Below are 23,989 nucleotides of genomic sequence, written 5' to 3'. Positions count from 1 at the left end.
TTTTAGGCTGATTTGAAACCAATGTCATAAAATTACCTGGTGTTGACTGGATGCATTGGTACAAGAAGTACTTCCATCCAGACACACATCTGTTTAGGTACTATTTTTGGCATTGTCATTATATAACTACAAAACCCAGACACTTTCTCTCCATATCAATCACCAAGAGGCTGAGAGTCAGAATCAGTACTTAAAATCACCAGTATTGCCAACTCCATCTGCTGGAACATTGTGAGTCAGGCCCCTCCTCACAAATCACAACTGGTTCAAATAATGATCAGGGCTGTCAAGTGATTAAAAAAATGAATTGTGATTAATCGCACTGTTAATAATAGAATATCATTTATTTAAATATTTTTGGATATTTTCTACATTTTCAAATATATTGATTTCAATTACAACACAGAATACAAAGTGTACAGTGCTCACTTTATATTATTTTTATTACATATATCTGCACTGTAAAAAACAAAAGAAATAGCATTTTTCAATTCACCTAATACAAATACTGTAGTGCAATATCTTTATCATGAAAGTTTAACTTACAAATGTAGAACTATGTACAAAAAAAAACTGCACTCAAAAATAAAACAATGTAAAATTTTAGAGCCTACAAGTCCAATCAGTCCCACTTCCTGTTCAGCCCATCGCTCAAACAAGTTTGTTTACATTTGCAGGAGGTAATGCTGCCCGCTTCCTGTTTATGTCACCTGAAAGTAAGAACAGGGGTTGAGGCTGGCATCACAAGATATTTACGTGCCAGATGCACTAAAGATTCATATGTCCCTCACGCTTCAAGCACCATTCTGGAGGACATGCGTCCATCCTAATGATGGTTTTTGCTCGATAACGATCCAAAGCGTGTTGTGTACCGACGCATGTTCATCTTCATTATCTGAGTCAGATGCCACCAGCAGAAGGGTGATTTTCTTTTTTGGTGGTTTGGGTTCTGAAGTTTCCGCATTGGAGTGTTGCTCTTTTAACTCTTCTGAAAGCATGCTCCACATTTCGTCCAGCTCAGATTTTGGAAGGTACTTCAGATTCTTAAACCTTGGGTCGAGTGCTGTAGCTATCTTTAGAAATCTCACATTGGTACCTTCTTTGTGTTTTGTCAAATCTGCAGTGAAGGTGTTCTTAAAATGAACATGTGCTGGGTCATCATCTGAGACTGCTATAACATGAAATATATGGCAGAATGCGGGTAAAACAGAGCAGGAGACATGCAATTCTCCACCAAGGAGTTCGGTCACCAATGTAATTAACATATATATATATTTTTTTTTTTTAAAAAGAGCATCAGCAGCATGGAAGCATATCCTTTGGAATGGCGGCTGAAACATGAAGGGTCATACGAATGTTTAGCATACCTGGCACATAAATACTTTGCAATGCCAGCTACAAAAGTGCCATGTGAATGCCTGTTCTCACTTTCAGGTTACATTGTAAATAGTAAGCGGGCAGCATTATCTTCCTTAAATGTAAATAAACTTGTTTTTCTGAGCAATTGGCTGAACAAGAAGTAGGACTGAGTGGACTTGTAGGCTCCAAAGTTTTATGTGGTTTTATTTTTGAGTGAAGTTAAGTACTCCCCAACCAAAAAAATTACATTTGTAAGTTGCACTTTCATGATAAAGAGATTGCACTACAGTACTTGTATGAGGTGAACTGAAAAATACTATTTCTTTTGTTTATCATTTTTATGGTGCAAATATTTGTAATAAAAATAAAGTGAGCACTGTACACTTTGTATTTTGTGTTGTAATTGAAATCAATGTATTTGAAAAATGTAGAAAAACATCCCAAAATATTTACTAAACTTCAATTGGTATTCTATTGTTTAACAGGGCGATTAAAAGTGCAATTAACTGCGATTAATTTTTGAGTTAATTGAGTGAATTAACTACGATTGACAGCCCTAATAATGAGATTTTTAAAAGGGCCCCTTTTTGTTTGCTTTCTAGTTTTTGAGCCTTTAGGATGCATGTTTTCAAGCTTTTCTCCACAACTGTATGGGACAGAAGCTTCTTTTTTTTTTTTTTAAATGAACACTTAACCTCACATAATCACATGACTCTGGGAGCTGGAGCTTTAAGAAAACATCAGCTATCACAAGGTTCACAATAAAAATCCTGAAAGGTGACACCACTGAATCATAATTTTAACTTCATTAGATTAAATCCATTTTTGCTCTCAGATCAGGCAAAGATGTATATTTGATGCAAGAATTAGTGGATGAAATTTGGAAAGTATGATTAGTTCTCATAATAGTCCCTTAGAGCTTCAAATCTGTGAGTCATTCCCTCAGATGCTCAGTAGAGCCATCATCCAAACTCTTATACAATTCAGAATATTATTTCTAAATTACAGCAAAAGGTAGAGTCCTTCAGATAATATCAGTCTCAAGAAGAGAGATGAAGATCTGTTCGGTAGTTAAGTCTACCCAATTTCCTTCTCTTCTATTAGGAACTTATCATCGGTAGTTTCTGTCACACAGACAAAACACAACTAAGGCTGCAAAGTTAAGCACTAAAAATTAGAAAATGCCAAATTAAGGTTGCCTATGCAAACCTGATCTCCTTGTTTGCAGGCAATATCATACAGTCTTTGGGCTTGTTCACACAACGGGGTAATGCACTCCACAGGGATGTGATTTTTAAGGTGTGCTAATGTGCTGTGCATTAAGTGGTCTGTGTAGACATTGCTGGTGCACACTAAAGGCTCCCTAGCGCACTTACATGTAGCGCTGTTTCATTGCCACATTGTGTAGACAAGCCCTTTAATTACAAGATCACACATTTTTCTACAATACCACAACTTCATTCAGTGCACAGGATGAACAGCCCTCACTTAGTGAGCAGCTATTCAATATTTTGCTTTACCCTTGTTTAATGTGTGGCCCAATGCCTTATTTACTGCATTCTACTCAAACCCTGTTATGAAGACAGAATTCTAAATTTCCCCGATTCAGCCCCAGATAGTGCTCATTGCTAGTAGAGTGCTTCACAAATATTAATTTATCTTCACTGTACCTCTGTGAGCTGAAGGGTTGTGTCTCCACTTTACAGATGGGGATCTAAGGAACCAAAAGACGAAGGTCAAAAGCATCCACTGATTTTGGGTGCCCAGTGTAAGATGCCTAAGACCTGATTGTTCATAATACTCAGCATTATTTAGCACTTTATATGTTCAAAGCAGAGACCCTATTAACTTCAGTTGCAGCTACAAATGCTCAGCACTTCTGCAAATCAGACCCCAGGGTCTCAAGTCAGGAACCCAGAAAACGAGGAATACAAAATTAGTGACGACCTATGAAAAGTTTGGTTTAAGTGATTTGCCTAGCATCACATAAAAACACTGTGGCAGAGGCAGGGATATCATTCAATTGCCTTAGCCATGTGACTATCCTTTCTCTTCCAGCAGTCTTCTGCCTCATTCACTACACTCAACTCATTCTAAGTTCTGCAACAAATGAGGCAAGGGTCTACAGACAAGAGTCTCCTTCACTACACAACCCTGATTCATCCCGAGGGGATGCCCATCCTGTGTTCCAGAGGCAGGAATCCTATCTTAATGCATACAATCACATACAGTCTTTAAATTACACACATGGAGGGAGGGGCAAAAGAGATTAAGGCTGTGCAGGTACTTCGTAGCTTTTGACTGCTTGACTTTGCAACCTTAATAATGTTCTTTTAATGTAGTTTGTGTGTAATTTCCTAGGTTTTTAAAAAGAGCAAACTGGAAAAAAAAACCAACAACCAGAAATTCCATCACATGGCCTCATACTGACACTGGGCTACTAGATCCACTGCACAGACCTCTGCCTCTTTAGCCAACAGAACTAAACTGACAGCAGTACTAGGTTGTCATCCTCTGTGTGGACCAGAATGTAGCTTGCCAGTGGACTTCACAAATATTTACTGACAGCAGAGAAATGCTCAGAATCAGGTCTTTTGGGCTCCATTCCACACTGAAGGGGGTGTATCTAGTGGGCACAGACTCTTCTGCCATGTCCCCTCAACCTGTCCCTGGCCCAGTCCTGTCTCTTCCCCACCCTTGGCTCCTTGCCTACCCAGTCCCAGTATCTACTTCTCCAGTTTGTGACACAGCTCCAGCCCCCTTGCCCAGCCAGTTCTGGAGTCCTCCTTTCCAGCACTTCATCCTATCTGTCTGTCCTCTTCCACTGGCTCCTAGTCCTAGTCTCTTTTCCTGCGGTCATCATCCATCTCGGTCTCCCCCATCACCCCTCCCTGGCTCCTTGTACAGCCAGTCCCAGTTCTCCTCCTGCACCACTGCTCTGCCAAGTTGTGGAACCTATCACTCCCTGCTGCCTCCACCTCCCCTGCTTTCTAGTTCCACTCTCTTTGTTCTGACAGTCCCAGTCCCCCACCTTCCCATAGCTCCTTGTCTGATCTCCGAGGTTCCCCTCAACCAACTGGTTCCCAATCTCCACTCCCCTTCCTTCACCGATTCCCAGTTTGTTTTCCCCCAGCTTCCAGTCCTAGTCTTCTTCGCTAACCTGTCCCAGTCTCCCCCACACGCTCCCAGTCTCTTTGCCCAGACAGTCTCATTCAGTTTCACTCTCAAGACCCCCTCTAGATTCAGTCTCAGTGCTTCTCAAACTATGGAGCAGGTCTCCCAGGGCTGGTAGGGAATGTGTTAAGCGGTGTGCTTTCCTCCCACTCCCATGAATCCTGGATGGCCAGGGCTCGTGCAGAAGGGCTGTGCACACCCTTGCCCCAATCCCTCACCTGGGCAGCCTGGGTTCAGGCTCTCCTTCACTCTCCCTCATTCCCACACCTGGAGGCAGCAGAGCTCCAGCTGTCAGCCCTTGGTGGCTGCAGCAGTGCAGAAATAAGGGTGGCATGGGGTGCTAAATCTGCTGTGAAAAGTGGTATTGACGAATATCACTTTTCATATTGCCACCCTTACTTCTGTGCTGCTGCTGGTGCAGCCTAGCTAGCAGCTGCTGCTCTCTGCTCTGCTTTCAGAGCTGGGTGGTGGTATATGTACTTTACGTGTTGGGTGTAAACTACTACAGGCACAAAGAAAGGGGGCCTGACCAAATAATCCTGATGAAATAACCACTGCACTAGATTCCTTGTTGCAATCTCCTCCTTTGACTCTCCCCAGTCCGGCTTTAGTCTTCTCTGCATTCAACTCAGACATCTTCCTCCCCCATGCTGCCTGGATGTTCCCACAAGGCTGTCAGTGAGAACACAGGAGAGAGAGAGGCTCCCTGCTTTCCGTCCCAGTGCCTAGCCTCACCTTGGTCTGAAGCACTTGGGAAAATCCAGCTTCTCCCTATTGCCCTCGGGTGGAGCATATTAAGCTGGTATGTGGCCGAAGGCAGACACCCAGCATGGAAAATTTCAGCACAAACAGTCCAGGTTTGGCAAAGTTATAAGCAACCAAAACCAGGCTCTTAAAGTGGGGACATGTCAGGCTACCTTAATAATAGGTGGCGCTATCAGTCTCCCCTATAATATTTAACCAGTTTCTTGCAATACTGCGACACAGACATCCATTGATGGTTCATGATTCTACATCAGCAATTCTTGTCAGGTCTGACACACTCACTGCACCTCACACCCTCCAGTTATGGTGTTTATTTAAAACGGGAGATGTAATATAGCCTTTGAAATTTACCACTACACAGGTCATTAATGTTACAGTGAAATGTTTGTAACAACTCTGTAGGTGAAATTATGGACATGCTCTAATATTATATCCCGAAGACTGTAAACAGACATAGGAGACAAAACAGTTTTCTTCTCTATAAAGGAGAAAGAAAATATGGTGGCAGACACCCTGGCCAGAAAAGAGGGTTCTGACCTACTGCCTCTGGGCCAGCCAGTGACTAACCCTCCTGCAGCTTTGTAAGGGAGGAGGTGTGACCCTGAGCATCCCAGTGTCTGAGGGCAAGCGGCTTTCTGGTATCTAACAGTGAGTTTCAGCAGGCTTGGCCAGTGTACCCCAACTCATTAGTGGCATGATCTGTATGTAAAAGGTGTCATGTCACTGAAAAACTATTGATACACTGGTGATTAATACCGTTGTGAAATGTTTACATTAATACTACATGTGGATGTTGTCTGCTACTATGTTTTAAAGTCTGTATTTGAATGAAGTAGAAAACAGGTCTGCTTGGGCCTTGAATACAAATGAAGCAGGACTGATCAGTAACAATGGGACAGTAATTTACATATGCAGTAAACAGAACCATTAAAACTCACAAGATGGCTGGGGAGTCAGTCAGCATGTACAGATCACAAAGGACTGTGTATTTGCTTTCTGACCAACCTGGTTGTCAGGCAGAGACAAAGGCGGCATATTTATATGCAAGGTAACCCCAAGTCATCAGGAGAGCAAGTGGGGAAAGATGATCACTTACTCTTGACAGGAGATGGAGACAGCACAACCCAGGGAACTTCCCTGCCTCTTGAAGCAAGATCAATTAACTTAGAGATATGCTTTTCTAAGGTTTACTGGACTATTAAGGCAGGGGCAGAGAACCCCTAAGTTATCTATCACTGCACAGATACAAGAGACCAGATCTCTTGCAAGATGAGAAAGATATGTCCTTCAACCAAAGGGGTTGAAGTCTCTGGGAATGGAAGATTGGTAAGGAAGCTACCTCAAACAAAGACTCTAGCTTGTTAATTTAGGTCTTAGCCATTACAAAGTGTAATTTTACTTTTGTTTGTTTGTAATTCTTTCTAACTTTATTCTTTCTACTTGGTATCACTTAACCTACATCCTTTCGGTAATAGATTTGGTTAATTTTTACAATAAAAACCAACTCAGTGCTGTGCTTGAAGGGAAGGGTGTATTTACCCCAGTTAAGTTAAGCTGTGGTGTGCTTCTGTCTCTTTGAAGGAGCAAACAACTCACACTATTTTTGAGAGTGTTCCAGGAGAGGGCTGGCCACTTCAAGGCAGGTGGTTGGGGAAAATTCAGGACTGGGAGTGCATTGGGGTCACCTCTACAAATAATAATTAAGACTGGGAAATCAGAGTGGATCTGTTGTGTTGTAGGCAGGCTGCTGGAGTCAGAGCGCTGAACCAGGGCTGCACAGCATATAGACACTCAGGAACTATGTGCTTCTCTGTTGGTATCCAGGCTGTGAGTCACAGCAGCAGAACATTCAACGCACCTAAGGTTACAGGGAAAGCGATAACCCCACACTGGTCTGGATTGCACCCCAGAATGTGACAGACACCATTAAATGTCTTTTTTTTTTTTTAAAGTCTTTTCAAAGATTCTGTTACATACTTTTAAAGATAAACTACTTATTCTCTGGAGAAAATTATTTGCAGAAGAACATTATTGTTATATGACACATATGCTCATCCCAACCATCTTAGGTTAGATACCATTCAGGTAGGAAAGTAAGAAAATCTAAGAGAAAAAGGAGTTCTGGAAAGCTGGCAGTTTTTCAAAGAGACAATGTTAAAGGCACAACAGCAAACTATCCTAAGGCAAAGAAAATGGAGGAAGAATAGTGTAAGGCAAATATGACTCCATCAGGAGCTCTTTTAATGACTTGAGCATCAAAAAGGAATCCTATCAAAGATGGAAACATGGACAAATTGCTAAGGAGCAGTATAAACGTAAACATAAGCATGTATGGACAAAATCAGAAAAGCTAAGGCACAAAATGGTTCTATAAATACATTAGGAACAAGAGAAAGAAATAGGAAAGTGTAGGTTCGCTACTTAACAGGGAAAGAAAGCAAATGACATATAAGCTCAAGAAGGATCAGGTGTTTAATGCCTATTTACCTCAGTCCCCACTAAAAGGGTTAATGGTGACCCGATACTTAGCACAATATTAACAACGAAGAGGGAGGAAGTAAGCCAAACTAGGAAAGAACAAGTTAAAGACTATCTAGATTCAATAGATACACTCAAGTCAACAGGACCTGATGATATAAGAAAACAATTGCAGAACAGAATGCTAAATAAAAAATCTAGATGCTTCTAATTCACTCATCATCACAATATTTCCCAGGAAGTTGAAGCCAACATTCATTTCTCCTCTGTGGTACTTAGGAAGCACAAGAATTTCATTAGAATACAAATAATAAAATCAAAAAATATGCTAATAATATGAGCCGTTATTAACTTACCATGCTGTCTCTGTACACATCAAAAACAACTGGAAAGAAGAAAAATTAATTTGTTAGTTTCAAAATATATGTGGTTACACACATCGCTAAGCATAAATAGATAAACAAGTGTTTATAGCACAATGCTCAAGTTTAATATGTCTACAAAACAGAAAGCCCAAGACAGCGCTCATTTAGGATGGAGAGTAGAAACAGTAATAGAAAACTCCTGCTGCCAGTGGATAGACTGGATTTTCTACACGTCTTTATTGTTTAATACAGATATTTCCACCCCAAAACATGTTATTAGCTCTTCAAAACAGAAGAGAGCTTGTCTTCAGTATTATTGTTTGTACTGTAGTAGCACTTAGAGGCCTTAATCAGGGATCAAGGCCCCATTGTGCTAGCTGTGGTACACACACAGAATAAAGAGTCCTTGCCACAAAGAGATTACAATCAGCACCTGATGAAACAAAACAGACAGTGAAAATCAACCGGGGTGGGTGGCTGAGAGAAGGTAGCAGAGAAATGATCACTTTTAGTACACAACACAGTAGTCACAGCACACCAACTGCCTAGTGATGTCTATTTTAATACGAACCCGTCACTATTCAGAGATTTAAACAAAACAGTTGTTTCTCCATGTCTATATCTATTTATCTACCTATATCTTTCACAGTAAACTTTTTTGTATTGTTAAACAAATCCATATATTTACTGCGTCTTGGAGTAGCTTGTCCTGGAACCCATAAGAGATGAGGCAATTCTCCTTTTAGTCCTAAATAGACCACAGGATCTGGTCCAAGAGATCAATATAGCTGAACCACTCGGTAATAGCAACCATAATGTAATTAAATTTAACATCCTTGTAAGGGGACAAATGCCAAAGAAACCTACCACAGTACCATTTAACTTCAAAAAGAGGAACACACAAAAATGAGGGAGTTTGTTAAATGGAAATTAAAAGGAACTGTTACAAGGGGGAAATGCCTGGAAACTGCATGAAGACTATTTAAATGCACCATTGTAGGTATGCAAACTAAATGTATGCCCTAAGAGTGTATGGGGGGGAGGGGGAGGGAGTAAGAGGACCAAAAAAAAAGCCAGTATGGCTAAACAGAAGAGTAGAAGAGGCAGTTAGAGGGGAAAAAAGTATCCTTTAAATACTGGAAGTCTAATCCTAGTATAAAGAAGTATAAACTTGCAAGTTGAGCATACAAGTATAATAAGACAGGCCAAGAAAGAATTTGAAGAGCAATTGGCTAAAGACAAAAAAAACTACCAGCAATTATTTTTTTTCAGTACATCAGAAGCAGGAAGCCAGCCAAACAGTAAGTGGGGCCACTGGAGCAGTGGTACTCGACCACGTAGATATCTTCCAGGGGTTCATCAATTCTCTAGAGCAGTGGTTCTCAACCAGGGATACATGTAGCACTCAGGATATGCAGAAATCTTCCAGGGGGTTTGTCAATTCATTTGAATCAGTGTGTCTCAACCTGGGGTTCATGATCCCCAGGGGGGTCACAGGATGGGTTAAGGGAAGGGGGGTCACAAGTGCAGGGCTGGCATTAGGGGATGACAAGCAGGGCAACTGCGTGCGGCCCCGTACCACAAGGGGCCACACAAAGCTAAGTTACATGCTTCAGCCCCAGGTGTGAGTGGGGTGGTCAGGCTTCAAACTGCTGAAATAGGTACAGTATTTTGGAAAGGTTGAGAACCACTGCACTGGAGGATCGAGGGGGCAAAAGAAGCACTCAGGAAAACTGAGGCTATTGTGGAGAAGCTAAATGAATTCTTTGCATTGGTCTTCAGGGCAGAAGATACGGGAAGTTCCCCACACCTGAACCATTCTTTTTAGACGACAAATCTGAGGAACTGTCCCAAACTGAGGTGTCAACTGAGAGGTTTTGAAATAAACTGATATATTAAACAGTAATAAGTTACCAGGCCAGATTGTATTCACTCAAGAGTTCTGAAGGAACTCAATATGAACTTGCAGAAATACTACCTGTAGCATGTAACCTATCACTTAAATCAGACTTTGTGCCAGATGACTGGAAGGTAACTAGTGAAACACTGATCCTGTAAATTACAGGCTGGTAAGCCTAACTTCAGTACCAGGCAAACTGGTTGAGACTATAGTAAAGAAAAGAATTATCAGGCAAATAAATTAATATGATTTGTTGGGGAAGAGTCTACATGGCTTTTGTAAAAGGAAATGATTCCTCACCAATCTATTAGAATTAATTGAGTGTGTAAACAAGCATGTGGACAAATGTCATCCAGTCGATATAGTGTACTTGGACTTTCAAAAAGCCTACGACAAGATCTCTTACCAAAGACCCTTAAGCAAACTAAGTAATCATGCGATAAGAGAGAAGGTCCTCTCATGGATCAGTAACTGTTTAAAAGATAGGATACAAAGGGTAGGAGTAAATGGTCAGTTTTCACAATGGAGAAGGGTAAATAGCAGGGTCCTCCAAAGATCTGTACTGGAACCTGTGCTGTACAACATACTCAAATGATCTGGAAAAGGAGGTGAACAGTGAGGTGGCAAAATGTGTAGACAATACAAAATTACTCAGAATAGTTAAGTCCAAAGCCGACTCTGAAGATTTATAAAGGGATCTCACTAACGGCGTGACTGGGCAAGAAAATAGAAGATGAATTCAAGCTTGATAAAAGCAAAAGTACTTCACATTGGAAAACATAATCTCAACTATACATACAAAATGACTGGGTCTAAACTAACTGTTACCACTCAAGAAAACCCTTGGAGTCATTGTGACTAGTTCTCTGAAAACATCTGCTCCAAGTGCAGCAGCAGTCAAAAAAAAAGTAACAATGTTAGGAACCATAAGAAAAGGGTTAGATAATAAAACTGAAAATATCATAATGCCACTATATATATGCATCTGTGGTACACTCAAACCTTGAACACTGTGTGCAGTTCTGATTGCCCCATCTGAAAAAAGATATATTGAAACTGGAAAACGGAGAGAGAGAAGGGCAACAAAAATGATTAAGAGTATGGAATAGTTTCATATAAAGAGAGATTTAAAAGACTGGGACTGTTCAGCTTGGAAAAGAGAGACAACCGTGGCAGTCTGTACCTCAGAGCAGCACCCTGGAACCCCCATATTCACCACTGTGATACAATTGTATGTTTCATACAAAGTATGCCTTGTGAGGCATCATTTTAAAGGTCTTATTCTGTTGAACGTTAATATCCTGTTGGATTGTATGTGCTATCATTGCATATGAAGCTATGAAGTTTTGCTGAAATACCTTGTGAGGTTGGGAACACCCACAACCAGCATTTAGGTATAACAATGAAGTAACCAGACAGTGTTAATGGCTCATCAGCACCCATCAAGGAAAGAATCCACTATCCCAGGAACCGAATACAATGGAGACTGTTTGACCCATATCATAGCCAAAGATCTTTCCAGCAAGCTGGAAGAAACTATATAAAGGGGCCGTGGCATCGTGACTTGGCCTTACTCCACCCACAACTCAACACCTGGAAACACATCTGGAGGACAAAGATTGTGGACTGGGGAAGGTGGTCCCAGGCTGGAAAAGAGTCCCAGTCTGCATACTGAGGAACTATACCATCTGTCAGGGTGAGACACTGCTTGATTCAAATCCTGTTTAGTTTGTAGAACTCAGACTGCAAATTTATTTTATTTTTAGGTAACCAACTTTGATCTCTACGCTTGTTATTTATAATCTCTTAAAATCTCTCTCTCTGTAGTTAATAAATCTGTTTATATTTTACCTAAAACAGTGAGTTTTGGTTGAAGTGCTTAGGAAATCTCAGCTCAGTTTACAAAGGCTAGTGTGTGTCCTCTCCATATTGAGGGAGGGGCAAGACTGGGTAATGAATTTTTACTGGTCAGGCTTTTGACCAGTGTGAGGCAGTACAGTTATGCAAGGGGTGCAAGACTGGGAAACGGGGGGGGAATTGGCTGGAGCCACTCTATTGTTGGTTCATGAGTGGCTGGAGAAGCATTTACGTAAACTCAGTTGGGTATGTCCCTGCCTGTAAACGTCTGTGTAAGCGCAGCACCTGTCAGAGGTTTGTAGCTTGGTAATGGCATCACAGAATGAGAGGGATACCCCAGATTGGTGGGAAAGAGGGTTCAGCGGTCCCACAGTCCAGGTTGCACCCAGGGAACCACATCACAATGACTAATGGGAGGATATGATAGAGATCTATAAAGACGTGAATGGTATGGAGAAAGTGAATAAGGACATGTTATTTGCACCTTCACAAAAAACAAGAACTAGGGGTCACCTGATGAAATTAATAGGAGCAGGTTTAAAACAAATCAACGGAAGTACTTCATTCAATATACAGTCAACCTGTAGAACTCTCTGCCATGGGATATTATGAAGGCCAAAAATACAGCTAGTTAAAAAAAATTAGATAAATTAATGGAGGATAAGTCCATCACTGACTATTAGCCAAGATGGGAAGGGACAGAACCCCATGCTCTGAATGTCCTTGAAAATCTGACTGCCAGAAGCTGGGACTGGATGACTGGGGATGGATCACTCAATAATTGCCCTGTTGTTTATTCCCTCTAAATCATCCGGCACTGGCCACTGTTGGAAGACAGGATATTGAGCTATATGGATCATTGGTGTGACCTAGTATGGCCATTCTTATGTCTTCCTATGCAGAGTTACACAAAGAGACTTTTTGAAAACTCAGGCCATGTCTACATGCAGAAGTTGCACCAGTTTAACTGAAGTCCTTTTAAAAATTGATTTAGTGAAACCATACAGACCTTTGTGTGGTCACACTTATTTCAGCTTGGCTTATTGCAGCTTAGCTTAAACCACTTCCCAATTGACTTTAGCTAAACTGAAATAAAGCTGACAAACTAAAATAAGTGTCCACACAGCCTTTTGCACGGGTTTAGCTAAATCAGTTTAAAAATCACCTCAAGTTAAACCCGTGCAATTTTCTCAGGTAGACAAGCCCCCAGTCTGGCTGTTCATCTGTGCAAGGAATAATGCATAATGGAAAAAGAAACCTGGCATCTCTGCTCAACCAAGCTTATTGATTAACAGAAACAGGAGATGTCAGCACACTTGTTTCATTGATGCAAAACTACAGAAACTTCATAGTAAAGTCACATTTGTCAATTTAAATCAGGCCTAAGGCAGTGACGACCGTAAGTCATTGGAATCTGATGGCTGTATGGTGCTCCTAGCCAGTTGTCAGTGGACAGGCATTCACATCACAACTGGTACTAAGTGGTACCATTGGTTGGTAATCTTTGCACAATCCAAAATCTAAATGAGGAAGAACACTTGAGCTATTCCCTCTCCCACAGAGGTGCTTCCAAGACAGAACTGAGGTGTTTATGAGACAACTTGCTCCACTAGCCCCCATGCTGTAGCATGCATTCATAGCTAAACTGAAGGTTTCAGATGCAAGGGGTACAAATTCAGCAATTTCACAAGGGGAATTAAAAATTAATGTTTAAGAAAAAGACTTCCACATTCCTCTTCCCTTTTTGGGATAATATTTGGAACATTTTAAAATGATTAGTTAAAAGTTTTTCTTAAAACATTCATCTTTCTATTCTCTAACTGCTATGAATCTGCAGTACTCCAGCTGCAATTATTCAGCACTTCCATCTGGACACGGTACCAATCCAAGTGGAAAAAATTAGCATTAACAACTCTCTCTGTGAACAGCAGAAAAGCTAGGAAAGATTGCCAGAAAAACCAGAACACTATAACTTTAAAAAAAATGGAAGTGAGAAGAACTTGACTATGTAATAGAAAACAGAATCAATTTGCTACCCAGCAGTGAATATTGTAACTGTCAATAGATAAGCTGGAAAAAAGAATGAAAATCAATAGACAGAAACAAAAAAAACCCTCGTTGTGTGGCACTTCCTGGAAATAGGCTTCCATAGAGAGGAGGTCAGCATTTATTAGTGCCTGAACCCACAGATTTGCAAGACTTCATCAGGTAAGGTCACCCTGAAGTCTTCTTTTCTCCAAAGAGAACTCGGAAGGAGAGCTCTGCCAATCTGACTTGAAGAGAAAGACTAAAGAAAGCCAGATTTAAGAAAGCCAGATGGCAGCAACCAGTAGAGAACCCTTTTTTCCCCACAAACTGTACTTTAGGAGCCTAACTCTAGGCACCCATTTTTTTAAAAAGATTGGTCTCATTTCTTATGTATAAATTGATGACATATTAGGTAAAATCATGTTGGAAATAAAGTAGAGGGAAAAGCAAGATGATAATCAGAATGACATGATTTTGTGTTTGGATTTTTCACAGCTCTTTAGGTCTAGAAACACTATCACATTAGACATTGCTTTCAGGACCACTAGTCTTCTCCAAGGAGAGTGATAAGGACAAACAAAATTCCAGCCTCTGAGAATTTCAAGTTTCTTTCATAAGATACCTGTCTCTGCAAGATTAACAACAATAATTCAGTAAAGCATAGGTTGGCATAAGAAAATATCACTTTTTGGAAAAATCAGAGGGCGGGAAGATTGACTAAGTTTGCAAGCCCCTTGGGCAGAGACCATCTCTTTGTTACGTGTTTGTACAGAGCATAGCACAATGAGGTCCTGGTCCATAACTAGGGCCCCCAGGCACTATGGCAGGGGTTCTCAAACTGGGGGTCAGGACCCCTCAGGGGGTCGTGAGGTTATTACATGGGGGGGTCACAACCTGTCAGCCTCCACCCCAAACCCCACTTTGCCTCCAGCATTTATAATAGTGCTAAATATATAAAAAAGTGCTTTTCATTTTAAGGGGGGGGTCGCACTTAGAGGTGTGCTTTGTGAAAGGGCTCACCAGTACAAAAGTTTGAGAACCACTGCACTATGGTAACACAAATTAATAATAAATCTAATCCAGCAAACCATTTAAACATACACAGGCATAACCATCTGACAGGCTTACTGGCCTGGTGGATGAGGAGAAGCAGTAGATGTAATATAGCCTGAATATAGTAAGGCTTTTGACCCAGTCCCACTGGACAGTCTCATAAGCTACCTAGGGAAATGGCATCTAGATGAAATTCCTACAAGATGGGTGCAAAACTGTTTCAAAGGCTGTAATCAAAGAGTAGTTATCAATAGTTCATTGTCAAACTGGGAGGACGTATCTAGTGGGGTCCTGCAGAGGTCCGTTCTGGGTCCAATTCTATTCCATATTTTCATTCATGACTTAGATAATGGAGCGGAGAGTATGCTTATAAAATGTGCCGATGACACCAAGTTGGGAGAGGTTGCAAGCATTTGGACAACAGGAGCAGAATTCAGATCGACCTTGACAAATCAGAGAACTGGTCTGAAATCAACAAGATGAAGTTCAATAAAGATCAGTGCAAAGTAGTATGTTCAGGAAGGAAAAAAAAAATAAATAAATCAAATGCACAACTACCAAATGGGGAATAACTGTTTAGGCAGGAGAAGTGCTGAAAAGGAACGGAGGGTTATAGCGGATCATAGATTAAATGAGTCAGCAATGTGATAGAGTTGCAATAAAGGTTAATATCATTCTGGGGTGTATTAACAAGAGTGTTGTATGTAAGACACGGGAGGTTAACTGTTCTGCTCTACTCAGCAATAGGGAGAGCTCAGTTGGAGAACTGTGTTCAGCTCTGGGCACATTTTAAGAAAGATGTGGATAAATTGGAGAGAGTCCAGAGGATAGCAACAAAATGATAAAACATTTAGAAATCTTGACCTATCAAGAAAGATTAAAAAACTGGGCATTTGAGGAAAAAGAAGTCGGGGGGGGGGGGGAACCCTGATAATCTTAAAACAAATGAAGGCTGTTATAAAGAGTATGGTGATCAACTGTTCTCCATATCCACCGAAGGTAGGGAAATAAGTAATCTGCTTAATCTGTAGCAGGGGAGATTTAGGTTAGATATTAGGAAAAACTTCTTAATTATCCTTATAGTTAAGCTCTGAAATAGGCTTCCAAGGGAGATCATGGATTCCCTATCACTGGAGGTTTTTAAGAGAAGGTTAGACAAACACCTGTCAGGGATGGTCTAGGTTGACTTGGTCCTGCCTCAGTGCAAGGGGCTGGACTAGATGAACTACTGAAGTCCTTTCCATCGACACATTTCTAAGATTCTATTACTTTAAACTTGTGAGTAGTCCCATTGAAGTCAATGGGGCTACCCACTTAATGTGAGCAACCCACTAACTTCAGCAGGACAACCACATGCTTAAAGTTATGTGCATGCTTGAGTGGTTTGCTGGACTGGGGCCTCAATCCATCCCGTGCCCAGTGTAAGACAGTTTCTTACAGTATCTCCATCAGGTTTTTGACTAGTCTTGGCTGTCCAACAGTCTGAAACACTATTGCACAGACTAATAAATAACCTTATCAGGAGATTGTTCCCACTGTGAAATGGTTTGCAATTTTAGTTTTTAAACCACAATACAGTGTAAGTTACTTCTACTACTGCAGCAGGAAACTGTTAAATTACATTCCAGCTATGAAAAGGCCTAAGTAGCTAAAATGATGAATGTCAATATTTAAAAAAAAAAAAAAAAAAAAAAAAGATTTATATAACTTCTTGGAAACAGACTTACAATTCCTTTTTTTCCCCAAAAGGTATCATAGATGTTCTAGTGGCAAACAATTTGGTAGCTTTTTAATTTTCATATATAATTGATCCACATACTTTCTTATTAAATGTTATTTCATATATGTTTCCATGCCCAATGTTCAGTTCTGAATGTTTTGTTAAATTAAAAAAAATCAGTGAAGTAGTTAAACAAAAAAGCATCAGCACTCTTTTTGAAAGAACCATTTAATCAATATTTTTAGTGAAAGGATCCAGCCTATTCCTTTAGTCATTGTTGGTGACTACCCATCATTTAAGATATTGCATTGCTCTAGGCACTCATGCTACAGGACTGGCCATTTTTTCCCTGAAATATTTATTAGGGCTGTCAAACAATTAAAAAAAATGAATTGTGATTAATCACACTGTTAAACAATAATAGAATACCATTTCTTTTAATAATCCTGGATGTTTTCTACATTTTCAAACATATTGATTTCAATTACAACACAGAATACAGAGTGTACAGAGCTCATTTATATTTATTTTTTATTACAATATTTGCCCTGTAAAAAAAGAAATTCTGTAGTATTTTTCAATTCACCTCATACAAGTACTGTAGTACAATACCTTTATCACAAAAGTTGAACTTACAAATGTAGAATTATGTACAAAAAACGGCATTCAAAAACAAAACAATGTAAGATTTTAGAGCCTACAAGTCCACTCAGTCCTACTTCTTGTTCAGCCAATTGCAATTGCTCAGACAAACAAGATAGTTGACATTTACAGGAGATAATGCGGCCTGCTTCTTGTTTACAATGCCACCTGAAAGTGAGAACAAGTGTTCTCATGGCACTGTTGTAGCCAGCATCGCAAGATATTTACATGCCAGATGTGCTAAAGATTCATATGTCCCTTCATGCTTGAACCACCATTCCAGGGGACATTCCTCCATGCTGATGATGGGTTCGGCTTGATAACTATCCAAAGCAGTGCGAACCGACGCATTTTCATTTTCATCACCCGAGTCAGATGCTACCAGCACAAAGTTGATTTTCTTTTTTGCGATTCAGGTTCTCATCGGAGCGTTGCTTTTTTAAGACTTCTGAAGGCATGCTCCACACCTCGTACCTTCAGATTTCGGAAGGCACGTCAGATTCTTAAACCTTGGGTCGAGTGCTGTAGCTATCTTTAGAAATCTCACATGGTACTTTCTTTGCGTTATGTCAAGTCTGCAGTGAAAGTGTTCTTACAATGAACAACATGTGCAGGATCATCATTCGAGACTGTTGTAACATGAAATATATATATAGGGTGACCAGATGTCCAGATTTTATAGGGACAGTCCCGATTTTTGGGTCTTTTTCTTATATAGGCTCCTCTTATCCCCCGCCTCCTGTTCCGATTTTTCACATTTGCTGTCTGGTCACCCTAAATATATGGCAGAATGTGGGTAAAACAGAGCAGGGGTCCTACAATTCTCCCCCAAGGAGTTCAGTCACAAATTTAATTAACACATTGTTTTAACAAGCATCATCAGCATGGAAGCATGTCCTCTAGAATCGTGGCCGAAGCATGAACAGGCATACGAATGTTTAGCATATCTGGCACGTAAATACCTTGCAACGGTGGCTACAAAAGTGCCATGCAAAAGCCTGTTCTCACTTTCAGGTGACATTGCAAATAAGAAGAGGACAGTATTATCTCCTGTAAATGTAAACAAACCTGTTTGTCTTAATGATTAGCTGAACAAGAAGTAGGACCAAGTGGACTTGTCAACTCTCAAGTTTTACATTGTTTCGTGTTTGAGTGCAGTTATGTAACAACAAATATCTATACTTGTTAAGTTGCACTTTCATGACAGATTGCACTACACTATAATACGAGGTGAACTGAAAAATACTCTCTCTTTTGTTTATCATTTCTGCTGTGCAAATACTTGAAATCAAAGTGTATATTATTTTTATTACAATTACAACACAGAATACAATATATATGAAAATGTAGAACAAAAATATTTAATAAAATGCAATTGGTATTCTATTGTTTAACAGTGTGATTAAAACTATGATTAATTTTTTTAATTGTGATTAGTTTTTTTGAGTTATCTCGTGAGTTAACTGCAATTAATTGACAGCCCTAGTATTTATTTATTTGGGCAGTATTAACCGGTTTACAAATCTGTGCCATGTAAGTATCAGACATAAAATAATTACTACAGTGAACTTCTGTTTAAAGAGATATTGTATAGAAATATAGTCATCAGATCTCTTGTTTAATGGTGTTACAACATCTATGACATGTCTTTTGTAGTGACTGTATTAAACTGAGCGAAATCTAAGAAGACATTTAGAAGACAAGGTATATTCATCAGATGTTGATATTAAAAAAAATTTGAGGTGTGCTATTTTTTTTTTTTGCAGGTGAATTAACTATTGAATAAAAAGGTAACCAAATATCTAAATACCTATTTGCCCCTCTATTTATTTTGTTAGGTACATAATTAATGTGTAATATTTCCTTTCCGCCAATCTCCCATTTTTTTAAAAATCATTCCTCTACAGGTGGAAAGACTGGCATTTTCAGTGAATACAAAACTTTCTCAAATCAAAGAACCAAACACTGTGCAAGCAGCAACTAGCATTAGCATGCAGTCAGAGAACAAAAACATTACATAGCTGTCAAGTTAAGATATTGGGAATGTCAAATATTACTTTTCACTGGTATTTCCAAGCGACTGTAGGAAACAATCCTGGGCTGGCAAGCAGCTACACAGGATAATTTGATAGGCCTCATTTCTACTTTCTTGGCCATGCAGTCCCCTTTGAGCCTAGAACTCACATTGAAGTCAATGGGAGTTCCATGAAGAAATGTTTGAAGGATCAGGTCACCAGATTCTATTTTAAAGTTAATTGTTAATAGTGTAACTATTAAGCAATTGGGGACTTCCATAAAACATTTCCCACTTCCCACAATCTTGCTTTCTAATACAATCCTTAAAGAGATACTTACAGTCTTCATCCAAGAATTTATATTGAATATGTTTCTTGAAGAACTCCTGTATACATCTACAGATCTCCTCATTTTGTTTAGAGATATGCTCATAATATTGCGTGTAGTCTCTCTGGGATATACCTGTTATGAATTCAATTAGTTAATTCATTACATATGTACATTTTATAGCTTTTTTTTTTTTTTTTTTTTTTTTTTAAGTGTTACTGAGATGTGAAGAAGTTAGTGGAACAGGATTGAGTTATTAGAAACATGTACATTGTGATCTATATTTTAAAATACCAATTTCAAATGCATCAAAATAACACTCCCAGCTGCTTACTCTCTGGTTTTACTTTCCAATGTTTGAAGATTTTCCCCCACTGCCAGACAGAAAGACACACACACACACCCCTTGTGGTTTGCCACATTCACTATACGAGGACATTGTCTCGATTTTCCACGCTTTTAGTAACTCCCTTTCCCATCAAAAGCCTAAAGATGAGTTCGCACTGCATTACTAAGCTTGACCTTCAGTGGTTCTCAAGCCAACCCTCTGACGGGCAAGCTACCTCAAGCTTAAAATCCCACTTAATTTGAACTACAGATTTTGTGTGTGGGCACGAGTTGGATTAGGGGCAACAATTGAGTTATACCTGTAGCTAACAATGCTGTGAAAACAAGACCTATGTCAAAGCCCGTTAGGTCAAAAGAAGCTGAGCAAAACACCTTTTTTCAAACACAAATCATAGAGGCCTGGTCTACACTACGTGTTTAAACCGACTTTAGCAGCATTAAACTGATTTAACCCTGCACCCGCTCACACAACGAGGCCCTTTATATCGATATAAAGGGCTCTTTAAACCGGTTTCTGTACTCCTCCCCGACGAGAGGAGTAGCGCTGAAATCGGTATTGCTGTGTCGGATTAGGGTTAGTGTGGCCGCAAATCGACGGTATTGGCCTCCGGGCGGTATCCCACAGTGCACCATTGTGACCGCTCTGGAAGGATCTGGAACTCGGCTTGACTGTCCAGGTTGCAGGAAAAGCCCTGCGCTTTTGATTATTCTGTTTGCCCGCGTGGCGCTCCTGATCAATCGGGTGGGCGTGCGGTCCCAATCCAAAAAGAGCTCGACGCACTGTACGGAATACTTGCGATCGCTGTATGGAAGACAATCTGTTCACAGAGCTTACCGTTACAGAAGACGAAATGCAACAGCGATTTTAAAATCATCCGGCTAGACGACAGAGGCCACGCGGACTCACCAGTGCTGTTACAACGAACGAGCCCAATAGAATCAAGATGGACCTCGAGGGGGAACGAGGATCAGCATCCCAACAGTCCGCGCTCCGAAAAGCATTGCATTCTGTTGGCTCCAATGCCTAAGGGTCAAAACCATTTTTCGGGGTTTCAGGGTAATTCTCATTTACACCCCTGCCCCTCGGGAAAGAAAGGACAAAACATTCTCAGCCTTTTCAATGTCACCCCGTCTGCATGGCGCGGTAGACCAGGGCTGCAGCGCTGCCCACACCCATCGCCATGTAGCAGTCATGTACGCTGTTGTTTCTTCTTTTTTTTCAAATACAGGCCCCATGGTGAGGCCTGGGGCTTGGCATCGGGTGTGGGGGGCGCGTGGTGACTGAAAGGATGACTCCAGTCATTCCGGCGATGGTACGAACGGCTGGTAAACCGTCTCTTATCAAGCATGTGGACTGCTCTTCAGCCCCCCTTTCATTCTAGAAGAAAAATCGACTGCTATCACACAGTGGAGGCGCCTCCCTCATTTATCTCACTAAAAGTCCGTGTTTCTTATTCCTGCAGCTATTCTTTTATCTACGGAACCACTGCCACGGGTTTACCAAGGGGGGGGAGGGAAGCAATGGGTGGGTGTTGCAGGGCACCTCCTCCACTAGGCATGCAGTTCATCATTCTGGGACTCTGATGCGCAGCGGACGTCTGTGCTCTCGGTCTTAGACACTTGCCCCATAATTGAGCAGCTGACATTTTAAGGCAAAACAAAGAAGGAATGCCCGGAGTCGCCCATTTTTTGGTCCCATGCCCCCGGTGACCCAGTGAGGCCAGCCAGGAAACCCATGACAGCGCGAACGTACAGAACGACTGATACACCGTCATCATCAATCGCCAATTACAAGGGATGGCGACGGGCAATCAGGTGAGGTAACCGCTCTGCTACCTTGCAAAGGCGAATAAATGTCGGCTGTGTAGCACTGCGACTGATGTCAGCGCATCCAGTGAGAAATGGTGACATGACAAAGGCAAAACGGGGCTCATGAATGCTGCTATGGCGTTCGCGAGGCTCCAGGGAACGAAAGGCGCGAACTATTGTTGCGTGTTCACGGGGAAGGATGCAGTGACGCATCTACCCGAAATCATCACGACAACTGTTTTTGCGTTGGACTCAACCGATTCCATATGGGCAGGGGAGACTGCGGGAACTATGGGATAGCTACAGGATAGCTATCCACAGTGCAATGCTCTGGAAATCGATGCTAGCCTCGGTACATGGACGCACACCGTCAAATTAATGTGCTTAGTGTGGTCGTGTGCACTCGACTTTATACAATCTGTTTTACAAAACTGGTTTATGTAAAATCGGAATAATCCCATAGTGTAGACATACCCAGAATCATAGAAGATTAGGGTCGGAAGAGACCTCAGGAGGTCATCTAGTCCAACCCCCTGCTCAAAGTGTCAGAGAGATTGAATCAGAGAAGAGGAGTCACTGCTGACTACTGCATCCTGCTGCAGAACACTTATTTTGCTGTGCTGACAGAAGCCAAGGTAGCTCTTTACTTCTGTCTGTACATCCAGAGTCATTGAAGCTAAGCAGCACACAGCTCTGGAAGCAATACTAACTGCTGCAGCTGCACAAGACAAAATGGGAGCTCACTTAACCCTCTTTCAAGGGTATATAATCTCCTGTATAGGAGCTCTTAAAATCATCAAAATGATAAAATCCCAAAAGGAAGTAGCCTCCATGAAAATCGAGCGCCATTTGGCCCTTAAGCTAGTAAGGCTGGATGTTCGTCTATGTCCATTACTGGCAATTTCATGGCACCACCAAAGCTTTTGGTGACCACATGACTGCCTTGGTCCATATGCTTGGTCCATATGCTTTGTTCCTTGGTCCATATGCTTTGTAATTCATGGTTCTTCCATCCTAATAATATGTCCATACCAAGAAAGCCACAAAAACTGAATCAGCACTGATTGAGGTGGTTGCTGGGTTCAGCTATGAATGTCCTCATTTCTGATCTTGTCCTGCCACTTAGTACTGAGCAGCTGATGAAGACAAGAATTGAACATGTCAGTCTGCCACTCTTAAACTTTCCTCTGTGCTCACCTGTCACTGCCATACAGCAGAGTTAGCACAAGTGTGGCTCTCTAGATCCAAGCTTTAAAGCTAGCTTGACATTATGATGTTCCCACAGAGGCCTCTGAAGGCCCTGAAATATGGCAGCGGCTGCTGCTGCTATTTGAATGTGCAGATTCTTTGAGTATCCTCCAGCATTGTCTACAACACTGCAAATTTTTATATTGCCATTTGCTCGGTGTCCCATCTGGACAGGTTACTACTGAACTGGCTGTAATCTGGAGCTGGGGGCTGCTTGATTTTAATGGCCAGGGACTTAATTTAAATAAATAATTTCAGCTCTGAGATGGAGTGGGTCAAATTAGCCCCAGCTGCATCCGATGTACGCAGCCAAACCTTTTCTAATGTGCCTGTTTTATACGTAACATCTTCACATAGATGGGAAGGTCCTTTGTCATTACATTTGTAAAATTAGAATTTAGCAGCTAATGGCCTGTAATACATCTAGAGGGAAATAGAGGAGGGGGAAAAAAGATTCTAACAAACTCTCAGCATCACATCACACTTATGTTTTATTATATATTTAACCCTTTGGATACCTGCTAATCCTACAGTTATCAAAGGAAGACTGACCTTTTAATCACAATAAGCAGGAAGGTTATGTGGCCACCTTGTGCCCCAGTTGTTTTCTGGATATTGCAGTTGCTTAGGACTCCCTGAAGAAGTCTCTACCCACCCTGCCTACTTCTGCCAGGAAGTTTTTCTCCCATGCTCTTTACTTGATGCAGCGCTGGGCAACCAGCCAGGGCAGAGGAGGCTGGACACAGTGCAGAGAGGGGAGGAACTAAGGCCACGTCTACACTACGGGATAATATAGAATTAGCTAAAATCGGTTTTATAAAACTGATATTATAAATTCGATTTCATGCGGCCACACTAGGCACAGTAATTCGGCGTTGTGCGTCCATGGTCCGAGGCTAA

The 23,989-nt window shown here is 41.0% G+C and overlaps 1 protein-coding gene across 3 annotated transcripts in view; it reads right to left on the bottom strand.

Annotated features, from left to right (window-relative positions):
* CDC123 (cell division cycle 123) overlaps nucleotides 1-23,989 on the bottom strand; it is an 87,167-nt gene that overhangs the window by 19,777 nt on the left and 43,401 nt on the right. For all 3 annotated transcript variants that reach the window (XM_032798300.2, XM_075064237.1, XM_075064234.1), the window contains exons 9-10: nucleotides 19,697-19,819; nucleotides 8,133-8,161 (exon numbers count right to left, since the gene is read on the bottom strand). In XM_032798300.2, the coding sequence (XP_032654191.1) occupies nucleotides 8,133-8,161; nucleotides 19,697-19,819 (152 nt within the window). The remainder of the gene's footprint in view (nucleotides 1-8,132; nucleotides 8,162-19,696; nucleotides 19,820-23,989) is intronic.

Source organism: Chelonoidis abingdonii, chromosome 1 (genome assembly GCF_003597395.2).
Source record: "Chelonoidis abingdonii isolate Lonesome George chromosome 1, CheloAbing_2.0, whole genome shotgun sequence".
Taxonomy (NCBI): Eukaryota; Metazoa; Chordata; order Testudines; family Testudinidae; genus Chelonoidis; species Chelonoidis abingdonii.
The sequence above is the reverse complement of the archived record's forward strand: the minus strand, read 5'-3'. Positions and strand labels throughout refer to the sequence as shown.